Genomic DNA, 24,332 nt, shown 5'->3' with positions numbered 1-24,332 from the left:
TCAACCCAGCACAGTGGAGAGCGCACTCCATAGCAATCTGTCACTAGATCGAACTCGGGAACTTCCTGAGCCCGGCGCTGAAACATACGTTCTTAAGTGTTTTATATGCATAGAAAGGTAAAATATATACTTTATATGAATGCAAAAGTTTGACTGACACTAAATAATACCAGATGTATCTGTTCTGACTTATTTAGTAAGAGAACTTCTGATTTTTTTTCGATCCCGGTCCACGATAACCCACGCACATCCTCCCGTATACTTTAAATCATCTCTAGATTACTTATAATACTAATACAATGTAAATGCTATGTAAAATAGTTGTTATACTGCATTATTTAAGGAATAATGACAAGAAAAAAAAGTCTGTACATACTCGGACAAGTGCTGGAAGAGCACTTCCGGGCTTTCACAATAAGCTGATGCGGAATTCGCGGATAAGGAGGGCTGACTGTATGTATGTTCAATACAACACTGATATTTGTCTTCTGCAGATAGCCATGAAATACACATGAAAAAGTAAAAGAAACGAAACACAGACCCCAGAATCCCCCATCCCCTCCCTGCAGGAAAAAAACAGCAAAACAATTCCTGACACCCCCACAGAAAAAAACAGTAATAGTACAATCCCCGAACCCTTGCTCGCAAAAAAAAAAGACATCGACAATAGCAATACACCCCCAACCCCTCCCCCACAGGAAAAAGTCTTAACCCGATCACTCACAAAAAAAGAACAGCGACAGTAGCATCAAAAGACCCCTACCCCAACCCACTCACACACAAAGAACTTGCAATAGCCCACAAGAAGGAAAATGTCGAAAAACTAAAGGAGACCAATACAGTATAGTACAATCCAATCACAAATCTCAGAACATCAAACCATCCTTCTGTGTCTCAGAACTTGTGTCTGGTCCAAACAGTAGCCTCCACTGGGAAGGATCACTGACTGGGTCTGAACACCTTCACCTTGATGCTTCAATCTTCTTTACCACTTTGAGATGAAGTTGTTCATGACCCCGCGTCCGGTCTTTTTTTCACGAGTCAGCTTATCACAGACATCAAGCAGTGTTAGCATTGACCGCTAACTTATTTTATGAGCAAGTCATTAAACAAATTCACTTCGATCCCATCAATCTTCATCTTCTGAATTAGCTGATCATAGGGTATATTGTCAGATGTCTTATTAAAATCCATTTAGATAGTATCCACTGTTCTACCTTCAGTCAGCTTTGTTACCACCTCAGAATCCAATCATTAAGTCATAATATGCCCTGCGCAAAGCAAATCTGTCTGTCTCTAATTAGACCATGCTTTTTCCAATTTCTCATAAATACTATTTCTAAGAATCCTCTCCAGTTGCTTCCCTAACACTGATATTTGACTCACCAGACTAGTTTCCAGTGTTACCCCTATTCCCTTTTGAACAAATGTTTATTAGCTCCCCCTTGTGCAATTGAATCCTAGATTTCGTCGCTTGTAGACCCCAGTCAGTTTGGATTGTCAAAAACATCTCCACAATTTCCATCAGCACAGGAGCACTGCAGGGATGTGTGGCTAAGTACAGCCCCATCACCATAAATAAGTTTGCTGATGGCACAACTATTGTGGGCTGTATCAAAGGTGATGATGAATCAGCATATAGGGGGGAGATTGAAAATTTTGCTTAGAATGGCTATAAAAGCAACCTCAAATAAGACCAAGGAACTAATTGTAGACTTCAGGAGAGGGAAACCAGCGGTACATGAACCAGTAACTATTAATGAGGATCAGAAGTAGAGAGGATCAGTAACTTGAAATTGCTGGCTATAATTGCAAAGAAAGCATGACAGCACTTCTACTTTCTCAGGAGTCTGTGGAGATTTGGCATGTCATCAGAATGCTTGGCAAACCTCTATAGGTGTGTGGTGGAAAGGGTGCTTACTGGCTGCATTACGGACTGGTATGGGTACAGCAATGCCTTTGAGTGGGAAAATCCTCCAAAAGATAATGGAGTCGGCCCAGTATGTCATGGGTAAAACCCTTCCAACCATTGAGCACATCTACATGAAACATTGCAGTAGAAAAGCAGCATCCATCAAAGATCCTTAATGACCAGGCCATGCTCTTTCTCACTGTTGCCATCAGCTAGAAGGTGCAGGTGCCTTGGGACTCGCACCACCAGGTTCTTCAAGAACAGTTAATGCCCCTCGACCATCAGGCTCTTGGACAAAAGGGAATAACTACATTTAAGAACTCTTGTTATTTCATACTCAATATTTATTGCTAATTATCCATTACCTGTATTTGTACAGTTTGTTCAGTTTACAGTTTCTGATGTTCCTATTTAGTTACTGTTCTATAGATTTGCTAAGTATGCCCACAGAAAGAATCTCAGGGTTGTATGTGGTGACACATATGTACTCTGATAATAAATTTATGTTGAACTTTGAGCTACTTGCCAGTTTTCAGGGAGCTCATCTGTGGCAAGAGGACAAATATCTTGTAACCTGGGGTTAATCCCATCAGGCCCTGGGAACTTGTCCCCTTAATATTCTTCAAGGGCACTTTTGTTATCTCAAAATGGCCTGGTATTAGCATGGTGCACACTGATCTCACTATTCTCCATGTCCTCCTCAGTGTATACCGACAAAGTACTTATTCAGGACCTTACTCCAAATCTTTTACAGCTTCTGAGTGTTATAGTAGTTACTCAGTTGTCCTGATTTTTGTTTTTAGTTAATATGTTCTGTTCAGTAAGTTTTATTCTAATTAAATTTATTTTATCATCAGACATATTTTCCAGTTAAGACAAAGGTAATGTCTGACATGAGGTTCCAAACACTTGTCAAGTACAGTTTTGGACTTTCATGTTGGAGATAGTGTTTTTAGAAATGGTCTCAATGGTTTGCTTTGCTGCTGGCTGTTCCAATATTATAAGTGTGAAAACCTGGGTTTGTTTAAGATTTTATTACTTTTGGTGAAAACATTGTATAATCTTTAATGTTTAATTGCCATTTAAATAAACAAGCTTGAAAATTTGCATGAATATTTATAATATGTTACTCTCTTCCCATGTGCCATCAAACTTGCAGAGTGTAACAAAGAGTCTGAAGATTTATGCTCTGATCATGAGGTGAAGCCTGTGGAATTGTGTTCTGAATTGGCAACTGACATCCTGCCTCTAGAGCAGAGTTCGGAACTGGCTGCTGCTGAGATGATGGACATTGAACCATGTGAAAATGCTGCTGTCAGCTTGCCCAACCTTACCTGAAATGAGATTTTATAAATATATATATACTAATAGCTTTATGTGTGTAGGGTGCTTTTTTTGTTTAGAAACTTCTAAAATCGATTTCTGTATCATTTCATAAACTTAAAATACTTGAAGTTCTGGTTTAAAAAAAAACAAATAAACTGGCACTTTTGCAACAAAAAATTGTAATTTGATAATTTAAGAAATTGACATGAATATAGTTAAAACTACTGGCATTAATAAACACCCAGTTATGTACAATATGAAATCTTGACATTTCTGACACTTGCAACATTTGATTTTTTAAAAATATTTATGGATGCACTAAAGTATTAAATGGATATTTTTTATTTGACAGTTATTGCAATACAACTCAATTTTTCACGGTGCCTTTAAAATGATGGCACAGTGCGTTTAATAAGAAATCTTGTTTGTAATTGTTTATTTTTGAAACCCCTTTTTGTACTTAATATTGTCATTCATGAATGTAATATTCCTCTGCCCATCAACTCCTTGCAGCATTCTCTCCACCATGAGCTCTGTAAAATCATTTAATAAATCTGCATGTGGTTTAGTAGTAAGGTAGTCACAGTGCAGAATTCCTTTGGATTCTTAGCAAATACATGACTGGTTTGAGCCCCAACACTTTAATAGAAGGTTACCTCAAATACTTGCGAAAAGCAATGGTAGTTGATGGGTCCCAAGCAATACTAATTTTAATTGGGAAGAAAATTAATAAAGTTTGGTTAGAGCTGTCATTTTTGGGGATTTATCCTTTTATAGTCTGAGTCATTCATATTTGAAAGAGCTATAGAATGCATGTACAATAATTTTTTGGGTTGGGTTTTTGGGGGCAATTAATAAACAAGATCCTTAAATGTGTATTGAAGAAAGAAAAGGTTTTTTTCTAAATTTGAAGCCATTCCATGGTGGTTGCTCTAGCAGTATGCATTGCGTTGTCCCACTGAAAAAGACACACTTCCTCCTCAGTTTCAGCTTTCTGGCAAAGGCTAGCAGGTTGTAATCCAGGATCTCTCTAGTTAGGAGCATTCATCTTCCTGACCAGATTTCCAGTCCTGCTGCTGAAAAGCATACCCATAGCATGATGCTACCTCCACCCTATTTTACAGTAGGGACCACACAAAACTGCCCCAAAAGTCTTGGCAAAGTGTCACTTAGAAAATACTGTTAAGATGTAGGAGATGTTATGCGGTCAGGTGAATGGCCTCAGCATTAAGCGGTGATGACCTTAACTCAATCAAACATCTTTGGCAAGAACAAGATTGCTGTTTCGTGCCACTCCCCTACTGTGGCTCAGCTTGAGCAATCTTTCAAGGAGGAATGGGCAAATCTTGCTCTATCACATTGTGCAAAGCAAAGAGGCTTATCCAAGAATCACCTTGCCAAAGTATGAATCTCAAGTTTTAAAATGCCACGAGAAAAGTTATAAATCTGTTACTTCTATCTGTTAATGAAATTACATGATGGGGTGGTGCTTAGTGTATCATTAACATGGTTAGAGAATTGATTTAAGGGCAAACCTCAGGAATCGTACATTTTTCACAGCAGTCCAGATGGCAATGCAAAAGTCGCACTGATAGGAACACGTATATATTAATTTTGCAAGATATTATTTATGTCAATTTTAAACTGATCTAAGGAATCTGGAGGGGAAAAAAGGCAGCTTTAGATGGGTGGATTGAGATGTATTTATTTTAATACAAGGGAGTATTGTGAACAAAGTGGATGAGAAGAGTGGATCAGTACTGGGAGCTATGATGTGGTGGCCATTACAGAGACTTGGATGGCTCAGGGACAGGAATGGTTACTTCAAGTGCCAGGTTTGAGATGTTTCAGAAAAGACAGGGAGGGAGACAAAAGAGGTGGGGGTGTGGCACTGTTGATCAGAGATAATGTCACAGCTGCAGAAAAGGTAGACGCCATGGAGGGATTGTCTACAGAGTCTTTGTGGGTGGAGGTTAGGAATAGGAAGGGGTCAATAACTCTACTGGGTGTTCTTTATAGGCTGCCCGATAGTAATGGGTATCAAGGAGCAGATAGGGAAACAGACCCTGGAAAGGTATAATAATAACAGAGTTGTCATGATAGGAAATTTTAACTTATCAAATATCGATTGGCATCTCCCTAGAGCAAGGGGTTTAGATGGGTGGCGTTTGTTAGGTGTGTTCAGGAAGGTTTCTTGACAATATGTAGATAAGCCTACAAGAGGAGAGACTACTTGATTTGGTATTGGGAAATGAACCTGGTCAGGTGTCAGATCTCACAGTGGGAGGGCATTTTGAAGATAGTGATCATAACTCTATCCCCTTTACAATAGCATTGGAGAGAGATAGGAACAAACAAATAATTTTTTTTTAAATATAGTAAAGAAGTGTTTAATTGGAGTAAGGGGAATTGGAAGCTTAAATTGGGAACAGCTGTTCTTGGAAAAGTACGGAAGAAATGTGGCAAATGTTCAGGGGATATTTGTGTGGAGTTCTGAATAGGTACTCTCCAATGAGAAAGGGAAGTTATGGTAGAGTACAAAGGCTGTAATAAATCTAGTCAAGAAGAAAAGGTTCAGAGAGTTAGGTAATGTTAGGGATCTAGAAGATTATAAGGCTAACAAGAAGAAGAAGAACTCGGCAGTGGAGTTATCGGGGCATTGTCATGACGGTGTTTCCGTAGCAAACTATTCTTGTTTTTACGAGGCTGAGTTGCTAGCTTGATGCTCAACCTGACTTGGATTCGAACTTGAGAACCTTCACTCCAGAGTCAGGCGCTATTATTGCGCCACCAAGCAGGACATAAGGCTGGCAGGAAGAAGCTTAAAAAGGAAATTAGGAGAGCCAGAAGAGGCCATGAGAAGGCCTTAGCAGGCAGGTTTAAGGAAAACCCCAAGGCATTCTACAAGTATGTGAAGAACAAGAGGATAAGACGTGAAAATAGTTTACTTCAGTATTCACTATGGAAAAGAATCTTGGTGATTGTGGTGCTGACTTGCAGCAGACGAAAAGCTTGAGCATGTAGATATTAAGAAAAAGGATGTGCTGGAGCTTTTGGAAAGCATCAAGTTGGATAAGTCGCAAGGACTGGATGAGACATACCCCAGGCTACTGTGGGAGGTGAGGGAGGAGATTGCTGAGCCTCTGGTAATGATCTTTGCATCATCAATGGGAACAGGAGAGGTTCCAGAGGATTGGAGGGTTGCGGATGTTGTTTCTTTATTCAAGAAAGGGAGTAGAGATAGCCCAGGAAATTATAGACCAGTGAGTTACTTCAGTGGTTGGTAAGTTGATAGAGAAGTTCCTGAGAGGCAGGATTTATGAATATTTGGATAGGTATAGTATGATTAGGAATAGTCAACATGGCTTTGTCAAGGGCAGGTCGTGCCTTACGAGCCTGATTGAATATTTTGAGGATGTGACTAAACACATTGATGAAGGAAGAGCAGTAGATGCAGTGTATATGGATCTCAGCAAGGCATTTGATGAAGTACCCCCCCATGCAAGGCTTATTGAGAAAGTAAGGAGACATGGGATCCAAGGGGACATTGCTGTGTGGATCCAGAACTGGCTTGCCCACAGAAGGCAAAGAGTGGTTGTAGACAAGTCATATCCTGCATGGAGGTCAGTGACCAGTGGTGTGCCTCAGGGACCTGTTCTGGGATCCTTAGTCTTTGCGATTTTTATAAATGACCTGGATGAGGAAGTGGAGGGATGGTTAGTAAGTTTGCTGATGACACAAAGGTTGGAGCTGTTGTGGATAGTGTGGAGGGCTGTCAGAGGTTACAGTGGGACATTGATAGGATGCAAAACTTGACCGAGAAGTGGAGGATGGAGTTCAACCCAGGTAAGTGTGAAGTGGTTCATTTTAGTCGGTCAAATATAATGGCAGAATATAGTATTAATGGCAGTGTGGAGGATCAGAGGGATCTTGGGGTCCAAGTCCATAGCACACTCAAAGCAGCTGCATAGGTTGACGCTGTGGTTAAGAAGGCATATGGTGTATTGGCCTTCATTAATCATTGAATTTAGGAGCAGAGGTAATGTTGCAGCTATATAGGACCCTGGTCAGACCCCACTTGGAGTACTGTGCTCAGTTCTGATCGCCTCACTACAGGAAGGATGTGGAAGCCATAGAAAGGGTGCAGAGGAGATTTACAAGTATGTTGCCTGGATTAAGGAGCATACCTTATGAAGACAGGTTGAGTGAACTCGGCCTTTTCTCCTTGGAGTGATGGAGGATGAGAGGTGACCTGATAGAGGTGTATAAGATGATGAGAGGCATTGATTGTGTGGATAGTCAGAGGCTTTTTCCCAGGGCTGAAATGGTTGCCACAAGAGGACACAGGTTTAAGGTGCTGGGGAGTAGGTACAGAGGAGATGTCAGGGGTAAGTTTTTTACTCAGAGTGTGGTGAGTGCGTGGAATGGGCTGCCGGCAATGGTGGTAGAGGCGGATATGATAGGGTCTTTTAAGTGACTTTTGGATAGGTACATGGAGCTATGGGGAAGTCTAGTAATTTCTAAAGTAGGGACATGTTCGGCACAACTTTGTGGGCCGAAGAGCCTGTAATGTGCTATAGGTTTTCTATGTTTATGCAGTTGTGTCACAGCGCAGCCACCATTCCACTGAATATTAGAGCAGTTTGGCGCTAAAGCATTCACGCAAACTCAAATTCTCTGTTTTCCAGACCACAGAACAAAGAATATGAGACAAATAATGAGCTGTGTAGAAAGTAACACACATACTAAATGCTGGAGGAACTGGCAAAAGATCTCAGCCCAAAACATGGACTACTTTTGTCCATAGATGCTGCCTGGCCTGCTGAGTTCCTCCAGTATTTTGGGCATGTTGCCCGCATTTCCAGCTTTTTTCGTTTGTGTAGAAAGTAAGTCGCAATGACAACATGCACAGCAAATAATATGAAATGTATATTGTCAGATTGTTAATTACTTTATTAATAAAGAATGTGCATGAAACCAAGTATACACAAGATCAAAATATGCAAGTTTAATAGCTTCATTTTAGTGTACAATAATTGCTTCATTCATAAATACATTATTCTGATAAATTAAAACAAGCAATTGACTAATGGTAAACAAAACAAAATGATCTTCAAAGAAACCCCCTTTGACAGTCTTCAAACAGTTACTGTTAAAAGATATTTCAGTAACCAATTGTAATATGTCAATGCTGTTGAACTGTTTGTGACGTGAGAGTGTTCCATTTATTGGTTTAAGAATATAAGGACCAAGTAGCTAGTACATAATCATGTTCATAATAAGTTTGGTAGTACAATATTCAGCTTTGCAACATTCCAGCAAATAAGAAACTGGGTCAGTAGTGTTGGCTACAGTACAACATTCAGCCTCACTGTCTCAGCCAAGGAAGCAGTCAGTTCCCAGAGAAAATAGCATAAGCAGTAGCTATCAGAAACAAGGTGAACTGCAATATTCCATAGTTGGTCAAATTCTGCCAACTAAGGTCTCACAATCAGTTTTCCAGTTCTGAAAAAAAAATACTTGCATAATTTACTGTATCACAGGAAGAATCAGCACACCAGAGAGGGAAGGGAAGTAATACTAAGGTCAATGAACAATGCTGCATTTGAGAGCAATGTTTCATTTCTGTAAGTGAAACTAAAACTACACCAATTCTGACCACTTGCTTGTCTAGAGTTTTATCACCACCAGCACCGGTGAGCTACAAAAACATTAAAACTCTTCTAGAAATTTCACCCCCCCCCCCCACATCCACTATCTATCCCATTACCCAAACTTACAGTCAAGAGTCCCAATACTCCCTGTGTGTCTAATGAACGTTTGAACACAAACATTTTTGCTGATGATACTAAAAATATGCAAGTTGTATTGATTAAAAGGGCAGCCATGAAATAAATTCATTGGCATTTCAATTAGTTTTGAAATCACTATTTTTAAATAGATATTAATGGGAGAGCTAGCCCAGTGGAGAAAAGTAGTTAACACACAAGCTCTGCCTTCTGTGCATATTATAGTTTAAACAGAACACCCTCAAATTACAAAGATACATCATTATTTGCTATACCTCTGCAGTATTAAAATCAAATTCTGATGTTACTAGAAGCTAGAGGATTGGGGAACTTTTAAAAACCAACAGAAAGTAATTCAAAAAGTTATAGGGGAAAAATATATGATGGTATGCTTATAAAAGAATACCAAAAATCTTCCCCCCACCCCAATAATATAGAGTGGACTGTGGACACTGGAAAATGATTCAGGATCAAAGAAACAGCACTGTAGAAGACAGCAGCAACATGCCAGAAATTCAAGAGTCAGGGGCAGAAGCAAGTGTTCACTATTACTAAAGATAATGTGTTTGGGAAGCTCAAAGGTGGATGTCACTTGGACTGGGTGGACTGTACCCAAGTTTCTGAAAGGTAGCTTAAGAGATTGTGAAAGCATTAGCAGTGGTCTTTCAAGAATCATTAGATTGTGGAATGGCTCCAGACGACTGGAAAATCACACATGTGCTCCACTCTAAGAAGGGAGGGAGACAAAGTACAGGAAGTTACAAGCTGGTCCATCTGACTTCAGTGGTTGCTAAAATTTTAAAGTGAATTATTAAGAATAAGGTTTAGGGCTACTTGGGAGCACATGATCAAACAGACTTAAATCAGCATGGTTTCATTAAGAGATTTTGCCTGACAAATGTGTTGAAATTCCTTGAGGAAGTAACAGAGGATGAACAAAGGACAGTATGTGGATATAATTTACATAGATTTTCAGGAAGCATTTGATAAGGAGTCACATGAGGCTAAAGCGGGTCAGTGCTGGGTATTCTCCTTTTCAAATTACATCTGAATGATGGAATTGATGGGTTTGTGAACAATGTAAAGCTAAGTGGAAGGGTAGATACTGTTGGGAAGCAGGAGGTCTGCAAAAGGACTTGGACAGAATGGAATGGCCAAAGAAGTAGCAGATAGAATAGTGTAGGGAAGTGTATGGTCCTGCATTTTGGTAGGAGGAATAAAGGCATAGACTATTTTCTAAATGGGGACAGAATTCATAAATCAGATGTGTAACAGGACTTGGGAATTCCAAAGGGATGGATCGGTAGTAAACAAAGGCAAATGCAATGTTAGCATTCATTTTGAGAAGATTAGAGTATAAAAGCAAGGATGCAATACTGAGGCTTTATAAAGTGGTGGCCAAGTTACATAATCACATTTTGAGTATTGTGAGCAGTTTAGGGCACCATATCTGAAAAATGTGTGCTGGATTTGGAGAGGGTCCATAGAAGGTTTACAAGAATGACGTTAGGAATGGACAGATTAATGTATGAGTGGCATATGTGTATGGACCTATACTTACTAGAGTTCAGAGGCATTAGAAGGGATCTAATTGAAGCCTACCAAATATTTAAGGGCTGGAATAGAGTGGATGTGGAGAGCATGTTTCCAGAAATGGACAGTACAGCATGATAGTAAAAGCATGTCCCTTTAAAACAGATAAGGAAGAACATCTTCAGCCAGAGGAAGGCAAATCCATAGATGGCTGTGGAGGTCAAGTCAGCAGGTATATTTAAAGTGGAGGTGGACAGGTTCTTGTTTTATAAAAGGTGTCAAAGTTTATGGGGACAAAACAGGAGAATGGGTTGAGAGTAAATAATAAATCAGCTATGATCAAATGGCAGGACAGACTTGATGTACCAAATGGCCTAATTCTTCCCCTGTATCTCATGATCTAACAGCTCAACCTGAATTCAATCCACATGGAAGCAAGTTCCTGCACAATGGCAGCTCCAGTAACGCCTTGTGCATCTTGATTGTTTTGACTGTGCACTAAGCTAAGAGCAATGGACCACGAACTTAAACCTGCTCAAGGTGAACGGGCACCTGCTTAACTAAACGTACAAGTTATCTTGCAATTAATCCTTATTTAGACACAAATGCCAAGTTATTGCACATGGCTCTGTTGGGAGCTCACTTTAGGGATAGTGTTTTCAGGCCGGAAATGGTGGAGTGTTTGCATTTTAAAATTCAGTTCCAGCAGTTTTATAAATAATACAGAACTATAACAACACTTTCAAATTTTTACTTCATTTTCTGGTATAACATACATTATGAACAAAATACTGTATTTGCAATTACACATCTTCACACCCTCTTGTACTTTGATTGGGTTACTTTTGTAATGTTGTTACTATTTTGTAGGAAAGATGACAATTTGTACACAGCTTGATCCCAAAAACAATTATGAAATATCTTTTTCTTGATTAAAGTGATTCATAACCAAAGTAATTTTAGATAACTCATGGCAGATTTTTACCTGGTGAAAACAGCAGAGAACAAACTACGATGTCACCATAGGGCTAAGGCAGTATAACAAAAAAAATCCTCTAAGCCCCAAGGAGATCAATGTATAGAGGCAGAAAAAAATACACTGCTACCAAAAAGCCAAACACAGAGCATTAATGGTAAATAATGCACAATTAATATAAAATTCTATTCAAAGTTTAGCAATATTAATTTAATTAATCACAATCCTCTCCTTTCTCCCTAAATGCAAGACCTTCCTTGATATTTTGAGACTATGCTCCTGGGTATTCTTTTAGTTAAACTGATCAGAATTTCTCATGGAAATTAGACTTCAATGTAATGCTCATTTCTAATTGAGATTACAACTGTGTCACCCATCTTATTCTTTCAGAGTCAAAGCATTAAACTGTCCAAACCAGAGTAGGAACAGAAAATGTCAATGTTAAAGATTATGGTACATTAATATGGTACACATACAGACAGCCATCTCAAATCATATTTCAAATGGCATTTAAAGAACCAATTTCTGATTCCTGTGGATACAGTTTCATTTACAAAATAAATTTACATATAATATTCAACTGAGCAGTCAAGTTTTATTTTACTCATACAAGTGTTTGGACATTAGACAGCAGTTCTTGTTTTATTGTGCCAGTAAAATTTTGACCTGCAGCTTGTATATCCAATAGAACATCAGCATCCCATGTTAAAGTCAGTAAAGCAGCAGGAACCTGAAAACAACAGAGCAAAGATCAGTACTGAGTTACTATAAAAAACCACAATAATCCTCTTATTACCTACAGTCACTGCACAACCTGTAAGTATTGTCCTTCCTCCCAGCAAAATATTCTTTCCTTGCCATTTTCAAAGGTATTGACCGAATGGGTTTGCACTGATTGAACCAATCAGTTTCCAGCTGCCAGCTACTTGCACTATGTCACTGACCACAAATAAAACCTCCAGTTAATTTTGCCCAAATGGCACAAATTGCCAAATGTAAAGTCACCCAGGATCCTGGATCAAATTAGCACCACTGGGATCATTTGTAAGATTTTCAAGTGTAGGATAACTAATCCAATCTTATCTTAAAGACTGAGCCTTTATTACTAGATTCACTTCTATTTGCATGATTGGGAAAATACTTTGGAGCTGAGTTATTGAGAATGCCTTTTCCCCAGTGTTGAAATGGATAGCACGAGAGGGCACCGTTTTAAGGTGCTTGGAAGTAGATACGGAGGAGATGTCAGGGGTAAGATTTTTTTTTAAACGCAGAGAGTGGTGAGTGCATAGAATGGGCTGCCAGCAATGATGGTGGAGGCGGATATGATAGGGTCTTTTAAGAGTCTCCTGGACAGGTACATGGAGCTCAGAAAAATAAAGGGCTATGGGTAACTCAAGGTCATTTCTAAGGCAAGGACATGTTCGGCACAGCTTTGTGGGCCGAAGGGCCTGTACTGTGCTGTAAGTTTCTATGTTTCTAATGCATTCAGAGTTCTGGGTAGTCTGAATCTTTCTATTCCATTTCTGTCCATCTCCAAACTTTGGTCAGATCCTAAAAGACTTATGAACTTCAAAAACAAATGGACAGTATATTTTACCCAAAGAATACTGGAAGGCCTAGATACAGTGCTTGTGGAGAGGATGCTTCCAATAATTGGAGAGTCAAGGACTAGAAAGCACAGCCTCAAAACAGGATGCCCCTTTTCGATAGAAATGAGAAGGAATTACTTTAGCCAAAGGGTGATGAATCTGTGGAATTTATTGCCAAAGATGGCAGCAAAGTCATTAGGTACATTTAAAGCAAAAGTTGATTAGTTCTTGATTAGTAAAGGTGTCAAAGGTTATGGAGGAGGGAGTAGAATGGGGTTGAGATGGATAATAAATCAGCCATGATGAATAGTGGAACAGACAATGGCCTAACTCTGCTCCTATGTCTTATGGTCTTGTTGGAAATGAGTGTAATGCACCAAGTATATCACACTGAAAAAGAATTGCTTCAGACACTTTAAACAGATGGTAGAAGACACTTAGGTAGTATGGTCTGCAATATTTGCAGCTACCTTTCAATTATTGCCTTTGTGGTCTGTATCAAATTTTTATTTTATTCAACTTTCTTTTTAAGTTCAATATTTGTGTTCTAATATACAGTGAAGAGGGACTACTAAGCTCAGGCCATGAAGGGAAGAACTCAAAGCAAGAAAAGAAAAGTTACAAGAAAGTAAAATAAGAGACAATCTGCATGTTAGAAATCAAAGTAATATACACAAAATGCTGGAGGAACTCAGAAGGCCAGGCAGCATCTATGGAAAAGAGTAAACAGTTGACATTTCGGGCCAAATCTCAGCCCAAAATGTGTACTCTTTTCTGGGTCCTGGCCTGAAATGTTGACTGTTTACTCATTTTCATAGATGCTGTCTGGCCTGCTGAGTTCCTCCAGGAAATTAAAATCCCTATTTGGACGGGGGGGGGGGGGGGGGGGGGGGGGAATGGTTAGCAGAACTTTAAAGCAGTTCTGATTAAAGGTCTTGACTTGAAACATTAATTATTGCTCACTAGTAAAAGCTTTGCTGTATTTACTATTGTACTTATCTATAGGAACTTACCACATACCACACATTTTGTGCCAATTTATCCTCCAGAAAGGAAAGAGCTAATAACATGAATTTTAATCCTGTTGTTGAAGACACAGATGTGTTTAAACTTCTATGTCCAAAAAAAAAGCAGATGATTTCTCCTTGCCAAAGGCAGCGAAGAACAAATTACCGACGCACGGTCTGATGAATAGGTTCCCAGTAGATGTCACTAAAGACCAGGGAACAGAAACACTTTCACCCTCTAAAGGGAGGAATAAAAAGAAACACCAAGCAAAAGGAAAATTGTAAAGCTGTTTACCAATCCAACTTCAATAAGCATCACAGATTCATCCTTTAACTTCTGGCCTCCAGGAGCCACCAGCTCAAATGGAACACAGTCATTTTCAAGAACACTGTGAACAAATTCCCGAAGAGCTGAAACCTTCTCACGTGCATAGAATGTTGCTGGAAGAAAGAAACACATAAAATAAGTTTTGCACAAATAAAGTAGTGGACAAAAAGATTACCATAATACAAAGATTTTCATTTCAACTTTAGCTCATCAGAAAGGGAATGCCTCAAATGAAATTGTTGTCAGCCATAAACAACTCTTTTCCAAACTAAATTACTGTACATTATATTTTACATATAGTATCAACAGATTCTGAAACAAAATAACATTAAATTCCCCTCCCTAAACAAATACAGTGCCTTAAAAAAGAGTACAGCCCCAAACTTTTTGTTCATATCAATGACCATTACAACCAAGATTCTGATCAATTTAACTGAGAATTTTTATTTGTGAATCACATGCTCCTTCCCCATACCCCCTCCCCCCACAGTGGAGCCCAAAATTCGGGGGAAATTGTAAAGCATGCAAAACTAAAAAATTTTAAATTGAAATGTCAGTAGATCAAAAGTATTCATCCCCCTTTGCTCACTACTTAGATGAGCCATCTCTCACAGCTATTACAGCCAGTAGTCTTTTTGACTTTGCACAATGTGATGGAGCAAGATTTGCCAATTCCTCCTTGAAAAATTGCTCTCAAGTGCTGGAGTGGTGGTGGACAGCAATCTGATGTCTTACCAGAGATGTTCAATCGGGTTAAGGTCAGGACTCTGACTGGGCCACTCAAGGACATCAATTTTCTTCATTTGAAGCCACTCCATGGTCATTCTGACAGTGTGCTTTGGGTCATTGTCTTGCTGAAAAAGACCAACTTCCTCCCCAGTTCAAGATTTCTGGCAGAGGCTAGCAGGCTTTTATCCAGGATTTCCTCATATTTAGCGGCATTCATCTTTCTATCAACCTTGATCAGATTTCAAGTCCCTGCTGCTGAAAAGCATCTCCATAGCATAATGGTATCTCAACCATACGTTATAGTAGGAATGACGTATAGGAGTATTTATACCACACGTGCCACTTAGTGTTGAGGCCAAAAAGTTCCAGTTTAGCCTCACCCGAACTCAAGACCTTCTTGGCACCTCTTTACCATATCATCCAAGTTTGCAAGTTGTTACAGGCAAGGATATACTGTACTTTATGTTTTAGCCAAGAACTTTTCCTTGCCTCTTCCATAAAAACTTTTTTTTTGTGCAAGGCCTTAGAGATGTGGAGCGATGAACTTCATCTGCAATTGCAGCCACTGACTCCTGGAGCTCACTCAGAGTGTCTTTGGTGTCACAGTAGCCTCTTCATATAAGTGCCATTCTTCTCCAGCAACTAAGTTTAGAGAGGCAGCCTGACCGAGGCAGTGAGGCTGTGGTTCATATTTTTTCCACTTCTCCCACAATGGATTGCACTGAGTTCAGAGGTTTGCTCAGTGCCTTTCAGAAGGTCTTGTACCCAACCACAGATTTGTACTTCTCCATTATCATTTCTCTGACTTGTCTTGAATGCTCTTCTGTTTTCATTTTGAATTAAATTTACTGTACTATTGTTCCTTAAAGAGAAAAGGGGCATTTATACTAATGAATTCATTGGAGGACTACCTGTTTCCCTCCAATTTTCTACATCAACAAATTGGGTGAGATAGTAAGGTAAAAGTATATTGCATCTGAGGAAAGTTAGCGTAGTAATTACAGAGGGGATAAATACTTTTCAGCCTCACAATTTTGGTTTTTAATTTTTCATTAATGATTAATAGGTTTTGGATATTTTTCTTTTCATTTAACATGATGCACAATGTTTTATAGATTAGCTCAAAAATCCTACTTCAATACATCTTAAATTTAGAGAGCAAAACAATAAAATAAGAAAATAGTTGTGGAGGCTGAATACTTTTCCATTGCGTTGTATGAAATCTTGACAAGGGAAATATGATCTATATTTTATAAGAAAGCTCCATAAAAAGCAGGGGACGGGAGAAGAGCGAGAGAATTATATCTGGAAGGGACTGTGGGTTTTCCGAAGACAGCCCGCACCCCCTCCAGAAGAGCCATAAGGTGTGGCTAACTTTAAAAATGTTGATAAGCTAAACAGAAGCACAAATAGACAGTGCTATACCTATCTGAAGAAATACTTATTATAATGTGGATTTTATATTACTCAATTATTCTTTTTTAATTAATTCATTCACTCCTTTTCTCCCCACCTAAATGAGAATAAATAAATATATGGGAGGAGTACACAGGGAAATCTTTTCTGTGTAATGGACATAGATTTGTTCACTTACTTTTATGGGTACTGCAATGGGGGCCCTCAACTCACAGGTAGGAGGGGCTATCCCCCACAGCTCGATGTTTCCTCTAGCTCAACCCAGGGTCATCTGCTGGAGACCTCAGCCTTGGAATCACACCTTCGTTGCCTTTTTTTAATTATTCGCAATGCTTGGTTCTTATTTGTTCAGGGAGTAGACCAATTAAGTTTTATTCTGCTAATTTCAATGATATATTGACAGATAAACACACATGGCTAAGGACAAAGTAAAATTCATTTATTTTAATGTCAATGGGCTGTTAAATCCGATCAAACGAAGTAAAATTCTATCCAAAAAGAAAAAGAGCAAGCCCATGTAGTTTATTTACAGGAAACTCACTTAAGTGATAATGAGCATGGAAAACTAAAGAGAATGGGCTTCACTAATTTGTTTTTCTCCTCATATATATCAGGACATAGGAGAGGAGTTGCTATTCTTATCTCAAGCAAGCTAAATTTTGAAAAAGTATTCGAAATGGGAGATAAGGAGGACAGATATATTCTGGTACAGGGGAATATAGACGGAAATTCATTTAGTCTATTGAATATATACGCACCCCCAGGAAGTGATATTAGTTTCTTCCAGAATATTACTAATATTATGGTAACAGAAACAGAAGGTCTCCTGATATGTGGGGGAGACTTAAATTTACAATTACAACCAAAGTTAGACTCTTCCAACAGAAAAACCTATGAAACAAAATCCTTACATAAGGAAGTTAATATACTTTGTGAGGATGTTGGTCTAATTGATATATGGAGGGACCTTTTCCCCGACAGAAGGGATTACACTCATTATTCTGCCCCCCATTCTGTATATACAAGAATATATTATTTCATAACATTTGGAAAAGTCAAAGACAAAATAAACACCTGTGGAATTGGGACAATAGATGTAAGTGACCATATACCTATATATTTATCTGTTGATTTTGACCTACAACCAAAGAATACTATTTGGAAACTAAATTCAAGTCTACTCAATGATCCCTACTTTAAGGAACAGATTAAAAAAGAAATTAGTCTTTACTTAGAATTCAATGATAATGGAGAGGTTTCACCTCCCATTCTATAGGATACTCTGAAGGCTGTTTTAAGAGGGAAAATTATAGTGATATCTTCATATAAGAAAAAAAATAAGGAATAAAACATTAGAGGAATTACAAAACAGACTGAAGGAACTAGAAAAAGAAGACAAATTGAATTTGGCACAGGATACATTAGAGGAAATTTAAAAATTAAGAATGAAATTAATAGTTTTGCTATGCAAGAAATCAGGAAAAATTAAATGTTTCTGAAACAGAGACATTATGAAGGTGAATCTAAGTCTATGAAAATACTGGCGTGGAAACTGGAAAAAAAAGGACAGCAGAAAATAGAATTCATAGAATTAGGAATCCAAGAACAAAAATGATTTAAAAAATATGCTAAGTCAAATTCAAGAAGCTTTTGAAGGGTTTTACAAAACTCTATATTCCAAAGTTCCAGGGGGAAAGCATAACCCAAATTGACACCTTCCTGAATTCTCTGGAGTTACTCACTTTAAGCAAAGAACAAAATAGAACGATGACTGCTGACATAACTGAAGTTGAACTAAAAGCTGCAATTAGTAGGCTTAAATTAAGCCAGTCACCGGGATCAGAAGGGTATACGGCAGAGTGGTACAAAGAATTTTAAAAAGAGTTAATTCTTGTTTTACTCCCCACACTGAACTGGGCTCTAAAAAAGGCACAAATGCCACCCAGTTGGAAGGAAGTGATAATCTCAGCTATACCAAAAGAAGGCAAGGATAAAATGGAATGTGGGTCATTTAGACCAATATCCGTTCTTAATGTAGATTATAGACTATTTACCTCCATCATGGCCAAACGATTAGAAGAGTTTCTACCCATACTGATACGTAACGATCAGACAGGTTTTATACAACACCAAACACAAGACAATATATGAAGGACTCTTCACATTATGGATCATATACAAAAAAATAAAATCGAAGCAATAGTGATAAGTGTGGACGCTGAAAAGGCATTTGATTTGGTTAATTGGAATTTTCTTTACAGAGTTTTACATAGATTTGGTTCCCATGGCACAATTATTAAAACTATACAGACACTATATGACAACCCTACTGCTAGGATTAAAATCAATGGGTATTTATCAAATAGTCTTACCCTAGAAAGGGGCAAGAGACAGGGTTGTGCATGGTCACCGCTACTCTTTGCATTATATCTGGAACCATTAGCTCAATACATCAGACAAAATTAAGATATCAGGGGAATTACTATTAAAGGGACAGAGCATAAATTGGCCTATTACGTGGATGACATTTTGATCTATCTAGGGCAACCAACATACTCTTTACCTAAATTGATGCAATTCTTTGAACAATGTGGTCAATTATCAGGATACAAGATCAATATAGATAAAACCCAGTTACTTTCATATAACTATAGCCCATCAAGAGAAATGGAAAGTAGATATCCCTGGGCATGGCAGAGTCTTTCAAATATTTGGGCATCATTATGCCAAAAGATTTGGCAGAAGTATCAGAATGCAATTATCAGCCTATATATTAAAAAATTAAGGAAAATATAACAAGATGGAACCTAATTCCTATTTGATTTGATCAATATTGGTAGGATTGAATATATTACAAGATGGAAAATATAACAAGATGGAACCTAATTCCTATTTGATTTGATCAGTATTGGTAGGATTGAATATATTAATATGAATATACTGCCCAGACTATTATATCTTTTTCAGACCCTACCAATAGAGATTAATCAAAATCAATTCAATGAATGGAACAAAATGTTATCAAGATATACTTAGCAAGGTAAAAGGCCTAGAGTTTGTCTGAAAACTTTGCAATTAGCCAAGGAAAAGGGGGGGGGGATGGGGCCCACCTTCTCTTAGAGATTATTATTTTGCAGCATAGTTGAGAGCTGTGATATGTTAGTGCAACCCATCATATGACACTCGACGGAAAAACATTGAGGAGGGGATACTTCCCATCCCCATACAGGCAATTTTGGCTGATAACCCACAAAGGTACATGAATACTATTGATAACCCATGGGTGAAATGGATTTTTAAAATATGGAAAACTATTATAAAAGAATATAAACTAGAGGGAGATATTGCAATTCTTAAATGGTGTGCATATGACTTGGAATTTACACTGAATAAACTGGATGCTAGATTTAAGGACTGGACAGCTAAAGGAATAACCGTTCTTTGCAACATAATGAAAGAAGGAACACTATTCAGTTTTGAAATGCTTAAAGAGGAACACTTATTAGAAAAACAAGACTTTTATCGGTATTTACAGATGCGACAATATGTTAATAGGACGGTTAAAAATGTAACCAGGGCAAGTACATGTTTGATAGAGCTATTTAGAAAAGCATACAATTCAGATTACGGTAGTAAATCATTTCAAACGTATATAAAGGTTTGTCAAATCTTAAAGCACATTCGACTTCATACATTAAACCAAAATAGGAGAAGGAAGGAGGGATAATTATATCTGAGGAAGAATGGACAATAATATGGAGGTATCAATGGAAGTGTACCAGTTCACAGAAGTGGAGAAAGTTTAAATGGAAAAACTTGATAAGATATTTTATTACACCCTCTCAGAAATCCCATTATGATAGTAACATTATCTGCTGGTGGCTGGTAAAAAGACTCCTACTAGGAAACGGTTATCACAGGAGAGCCCAACCTTAAATGCATGGATGAAAATTACAATGGACATTTACAAAATGGAGAAGATAACAGCATCTGTTAATCATAAGTTGGAACAATTTGATTCATACTGGGAAAAATGGTTTAACTACCTAACACCTCCTAGGCCTGATTTTATCCTCACAAATCAATGAATATGTTGTAATAAAAAAGATCACTTCCTACTTGTACATAGTTTTCTCCTTTTGCTTGTTCTTTCTTTCCTCTCTTTTCTATAAGTGTATACCTCAGATAAATGGGACTAGGTGAGAGTAAGTGTTCGGCACGGACAAGAAGGGCTGAGATGGCCTGTTTCCGTGCTGTAATTGTTATATGGTTATAAATATTATGTGGAGATTTGCAGCAGATGTGACTTATGATATACATGTACAATGTCTGAAATACATCTTATGGAAATGTTTGTTTGATGATGAAAAGACAGCTCTGTAAACTTTGATAGTGGAAAGAACATAGAAATGAAAACCAAGCTCGGCATTTTAAATAATTTGAATTCTTCATTTGAGTTTAGAAGTATGTCAATTGAAGACCTTGTGAAAGAAAAATATATAGAAGGTCAGCGGGAGACGCTCATGGAGTGAGTACTGTTTTAGATTTGCTCCATAACCTTTACTTTTTTTAACCTTTGATCACCCTTATCCAACTTATTTTTACCTACACCAAAAGATTCTTGCTATTTTCTTGGGCTTATCGTTAAGAGTTTATTGTGAATTTTTGAAGATATGCAAACAGAAATGGCTCTTAGATCTAAAGGACGAGAACCGGGGCGCAACCCGAACGGTAATGGAAAGAAGCAAGCTCATCCGCAACGCACTGAATTAACTTATGAACTGTTTATGGAGGTTTTGGATAAAAAATTCGATGAACTACAACAAGTTTTTAAACAAGATATAAAGGCTTTTCAAGATTATATGGTTAAGAGAGATTCAGTAATTAACCAGCAGCAAGTTCTTATCGCGTCTCTGCAAGAAGAAGCTCGGAAACGAGATTTGACAATTGAAAAATTGCAACAGGATTTAATTTCGACCATTAAATTGGTGGAAACACTTAAAGCCAAGAGTGTCGACTTTGAGAATCGGTCCAGAAGACAGAACCTACGTATACTTGGTCTCCCAGACGGCATAGAAAAAGACGATCCTTCGAAATATTTTGCTCAACTTTTAAAAGATGCGTTCCCGTCGGTTTTCCCAGAGAATCCCCCGTTACTTGATTGAGCACATAGAATTTGGCGTCGTTCATCGAGTGCTCCAGCTAAACCCTCGGTTGTAATTGTCCGGTTTCACTATGTACACGACAAAGAACAACTTATTCGTGTGGCTCGGCGGGCTGGAATGATTAAATTTCAAGATTACCACTTCCGTTTGGTTGAAGATTTTAGTCCTGAAGTTATGAAGAAAAGGCTTCTTTTTAAACCTCTGATGTCTGAATGTTATGAGAAAAATCTAAAACTTGCGCTCTTATACCCTGCGAAGCTTAGAATCTCTCCATCGAATGCTCCACGCCAGGTTTTCCTTTCTACATCTGAAGCGAGAAAGTATCTGGAGGAGAACTTCCCTACTGCCATAGCACTACTCTCTAATAAATGAGTGATTCTGATCGTGTAAGATGGTTTTCGATTCCTCAAACCAGAGTTAGTCTCTGGTTATTGGTGTAGGTTTATCCTATACTTTATATTTAAGTTAAAGTGTGTTTTCGTTATATTAATCGCTCAGTTTTATACACTTTAACCAGTATACTATATTTTTGACTATTATTTTTGTTCCCTTGAAGGTATATTTTTAACCTTTCGAAGGGAATTTTTTTTTTTATTAAGATGGTTTTTTGGAAAAATATTCTTGGTTTTGTTTAAGATGGCGTTATTTTTTCTTTTCTCGTCTTCTTCCTATAATGCATCGCTTATCATAGTTTAAATATTTCTTGATTTGTTTGGGTTATAACCCGATTTATAAGCTTTTAGTGATTATATTCTTTTTTTTACAACTAAGTATATTAAGAAGCGTGGTTTTTAGTATAGTGATTATAATTTTTAAAGTTGGGGTGGTTTTTTTACATATATCCTTTATATACGGAGTGGTCTTCCGCTGATATGGGGGTAGAATTAGTCTCATTTTTTCCTTTTTCTAGCCATATTTTGGCTTTTTTTCTTTTTCTTGTGGGGGTGGGGGATGGTCTGTTTTCTAATTTTATTTTTCTTTTATCAGTTTGTTTTAGTTTTTTCATTTGGGCTGTTTTTGAACTACAAATATGTCTATGATGTCGTCACTTCCGGGTCCGCTCTTTATTTTTTGTTCCTCTTCCGGGTGCATGAGTTTATAATTTGGTTAACCCTTTCTATACCAAAGGGTTGACTTTAGAAGCATGGCTCAAACCATTAATTTTGTGTCTTGGAATACTAATGGTTTAAACCATCCGATTAAACGAAAGAAGATTTTCAAAGTATTCCAAAGACTTAATGCTCATATCATTTTTGTACAAGAAACTCATGTGAGGAAGGAGGACAAATATCGCTTTTTTAGGTCTTGGCGGGGTCAACAGTATCATTCGAATTTGAATGCCAAAGTTAAGGGAGTTTAAATTTTTATTGGCTCCTCTATTGCATTTGTTCAACATGATATCCTTTCGGATCCGAATGGTAGATTTTTGTTAATTACGGGTTTACTCTGTAATAAAAAGGTTGCTATGGTTAATGTTTATGCTCCAAATGTGGATTGTCCTGATTTTTTTAAGTCCTTATTTACTTCTTTACCTAATTTAAATGAATATAAGTTAATAATGGGTGGTGACTTTAATTGTTGTTTAAATCCTTTGATGGACAAATCTATATCTATTCAGACTTTACCCAATAAGTCGGCCACTTGTATTAACTCCTTTTTGACTGATAATGGAGTTTTTGATATTTGGAGATTTCGGCATCCTAACGACAAAGAGTTTTCTTTTTTCTCACATGTTTATCATTCCTATTTGAGAATTGATTTTTTTTTTATTGACTCTTGTTTTATTCCATTGGTAATTGGTTGTAATTATACTATAGCTATCTCTGACCATGCTCCATTAAAACTTTCTATTAAATTTATGGATACAGCTTCTAATGTTAGACAATGGCGATTTGACTCTACCTTATTGCAAGATCCGGACTTTATTAAATTTATGAAGGAGCAGATCGATTTCTTCTTTTCAACTAATTCCACGGATGGTATCTCTTGCGGAACACTTTGGGACACTTTTAAAGCGTATATACGTGGACAGATTATCTCTTACTCTGTTGGTCTGAGAAAACGCATTAAGAAGGAAACTCTTTTATTGGTTGATAAAATTAAAGAGATTGACAAGAAATATTCAATCACTCCTAGTAAGGAGCTTTACAAACAAAGGGTTGAACTTCAAATGGAACATAGTTTATTACTTACATCTCCGATTGAAAATCAATGAATGAAAACCAGATCTGATTTTTATATACATAGTGATAAATCGGGTAAACTGTTAGCTAGTCAGTTGAAGAATGTTTTGGTTAAACGTCAAATCACTAAGATTCGTCAGCAGAATGGGGATTTGACAGTTAACCATGATGAGACAAATAAGTCATTTCAAGACTTTTATACCTCCCTGTATCAATCTGAATTCCCTCAGGATCATAATACCATGTGTGATTTTCTTGGGAAATTGAATTTTCCAAAATTATCATCCGATGATCTTTCAATATTAGATACTCCGATTACGGATGCAGAAATTAAAGGGGTTATTTCCTCAATGAATTCTGGGAAAGCACCAGGTCCAGA

General features: G+C 37.7%; 2 protein-coding genes across 6 annotated transcripts in view; one reads left to right on the top strand and one right to left on the bottom strand.

Moving 5' to 3' along the window:
* chaf1a (chromatin assembly factor 1, subunit A (p150)) overlaps positions 1-3,809 on the top strand; it is a 54,552-nt gene extending 50,743 nt beyond the window's left edge. For all 5 annotated transcript variants that reach the window (XM_073068730.1, XM_073068729.1, XM_073068727.1 and 2 more), the window contains one exon: positions 3,072-3,809. In XM_073068730.1, the coding sequence (XP_072924831.1) occupies positions 3,072-3,250 (179 nt within the window). In that variant the 3' untranslated portion in view covers positions 3,251-3,809. The remainder of the gene's footprint in view (positions 1-3,071) is intronic.
* A 4,364-nt stretch (positions 3,810-8,173) lies between these two features.
* The window catches only part of ubxn6 (UBX domain protein 6), a 61,060-nt gene continuing 44,901 nt past the window's right edge, over positions 8,174-24,332 (bottom strand). The window contains exons 10-11 of the mRNA XM_073068725.1: positions 14,428-14,573; positions 8,174-12,266 (exon numbers count right to left, since the gene is read on the bottom strand). Coding sequence (XP_072924826.1) covers positions 12,141-12,266; positions 14,428-14,573 — 272 coding nt within the window. The 3' untranslated portion in view covers positions 8,174-12,140. The remainder of the gene's footprint in view (positions 12,267-14,427; positions 14,574-24,332) is intronic.

Source organism: Hemitrygon akajei, chromosome 16, assembly GCF_048418815.1.
Source record: "Hemitrygon akajei chromosome 16, sHemAka1.3, whole genome shotgun sequence".
Lineage (NCBI taxonomy): Eukaryota > Metazoa > Chordata > Chondrichthyes > Myliobatiformes > Dasyatidae > Hemitrygon > Hemitrygon akajei.
Note: the sequence above shows the minus strand (reverse complement) of the source record. Positions and strands in the feature narration are given on the sequence as shown.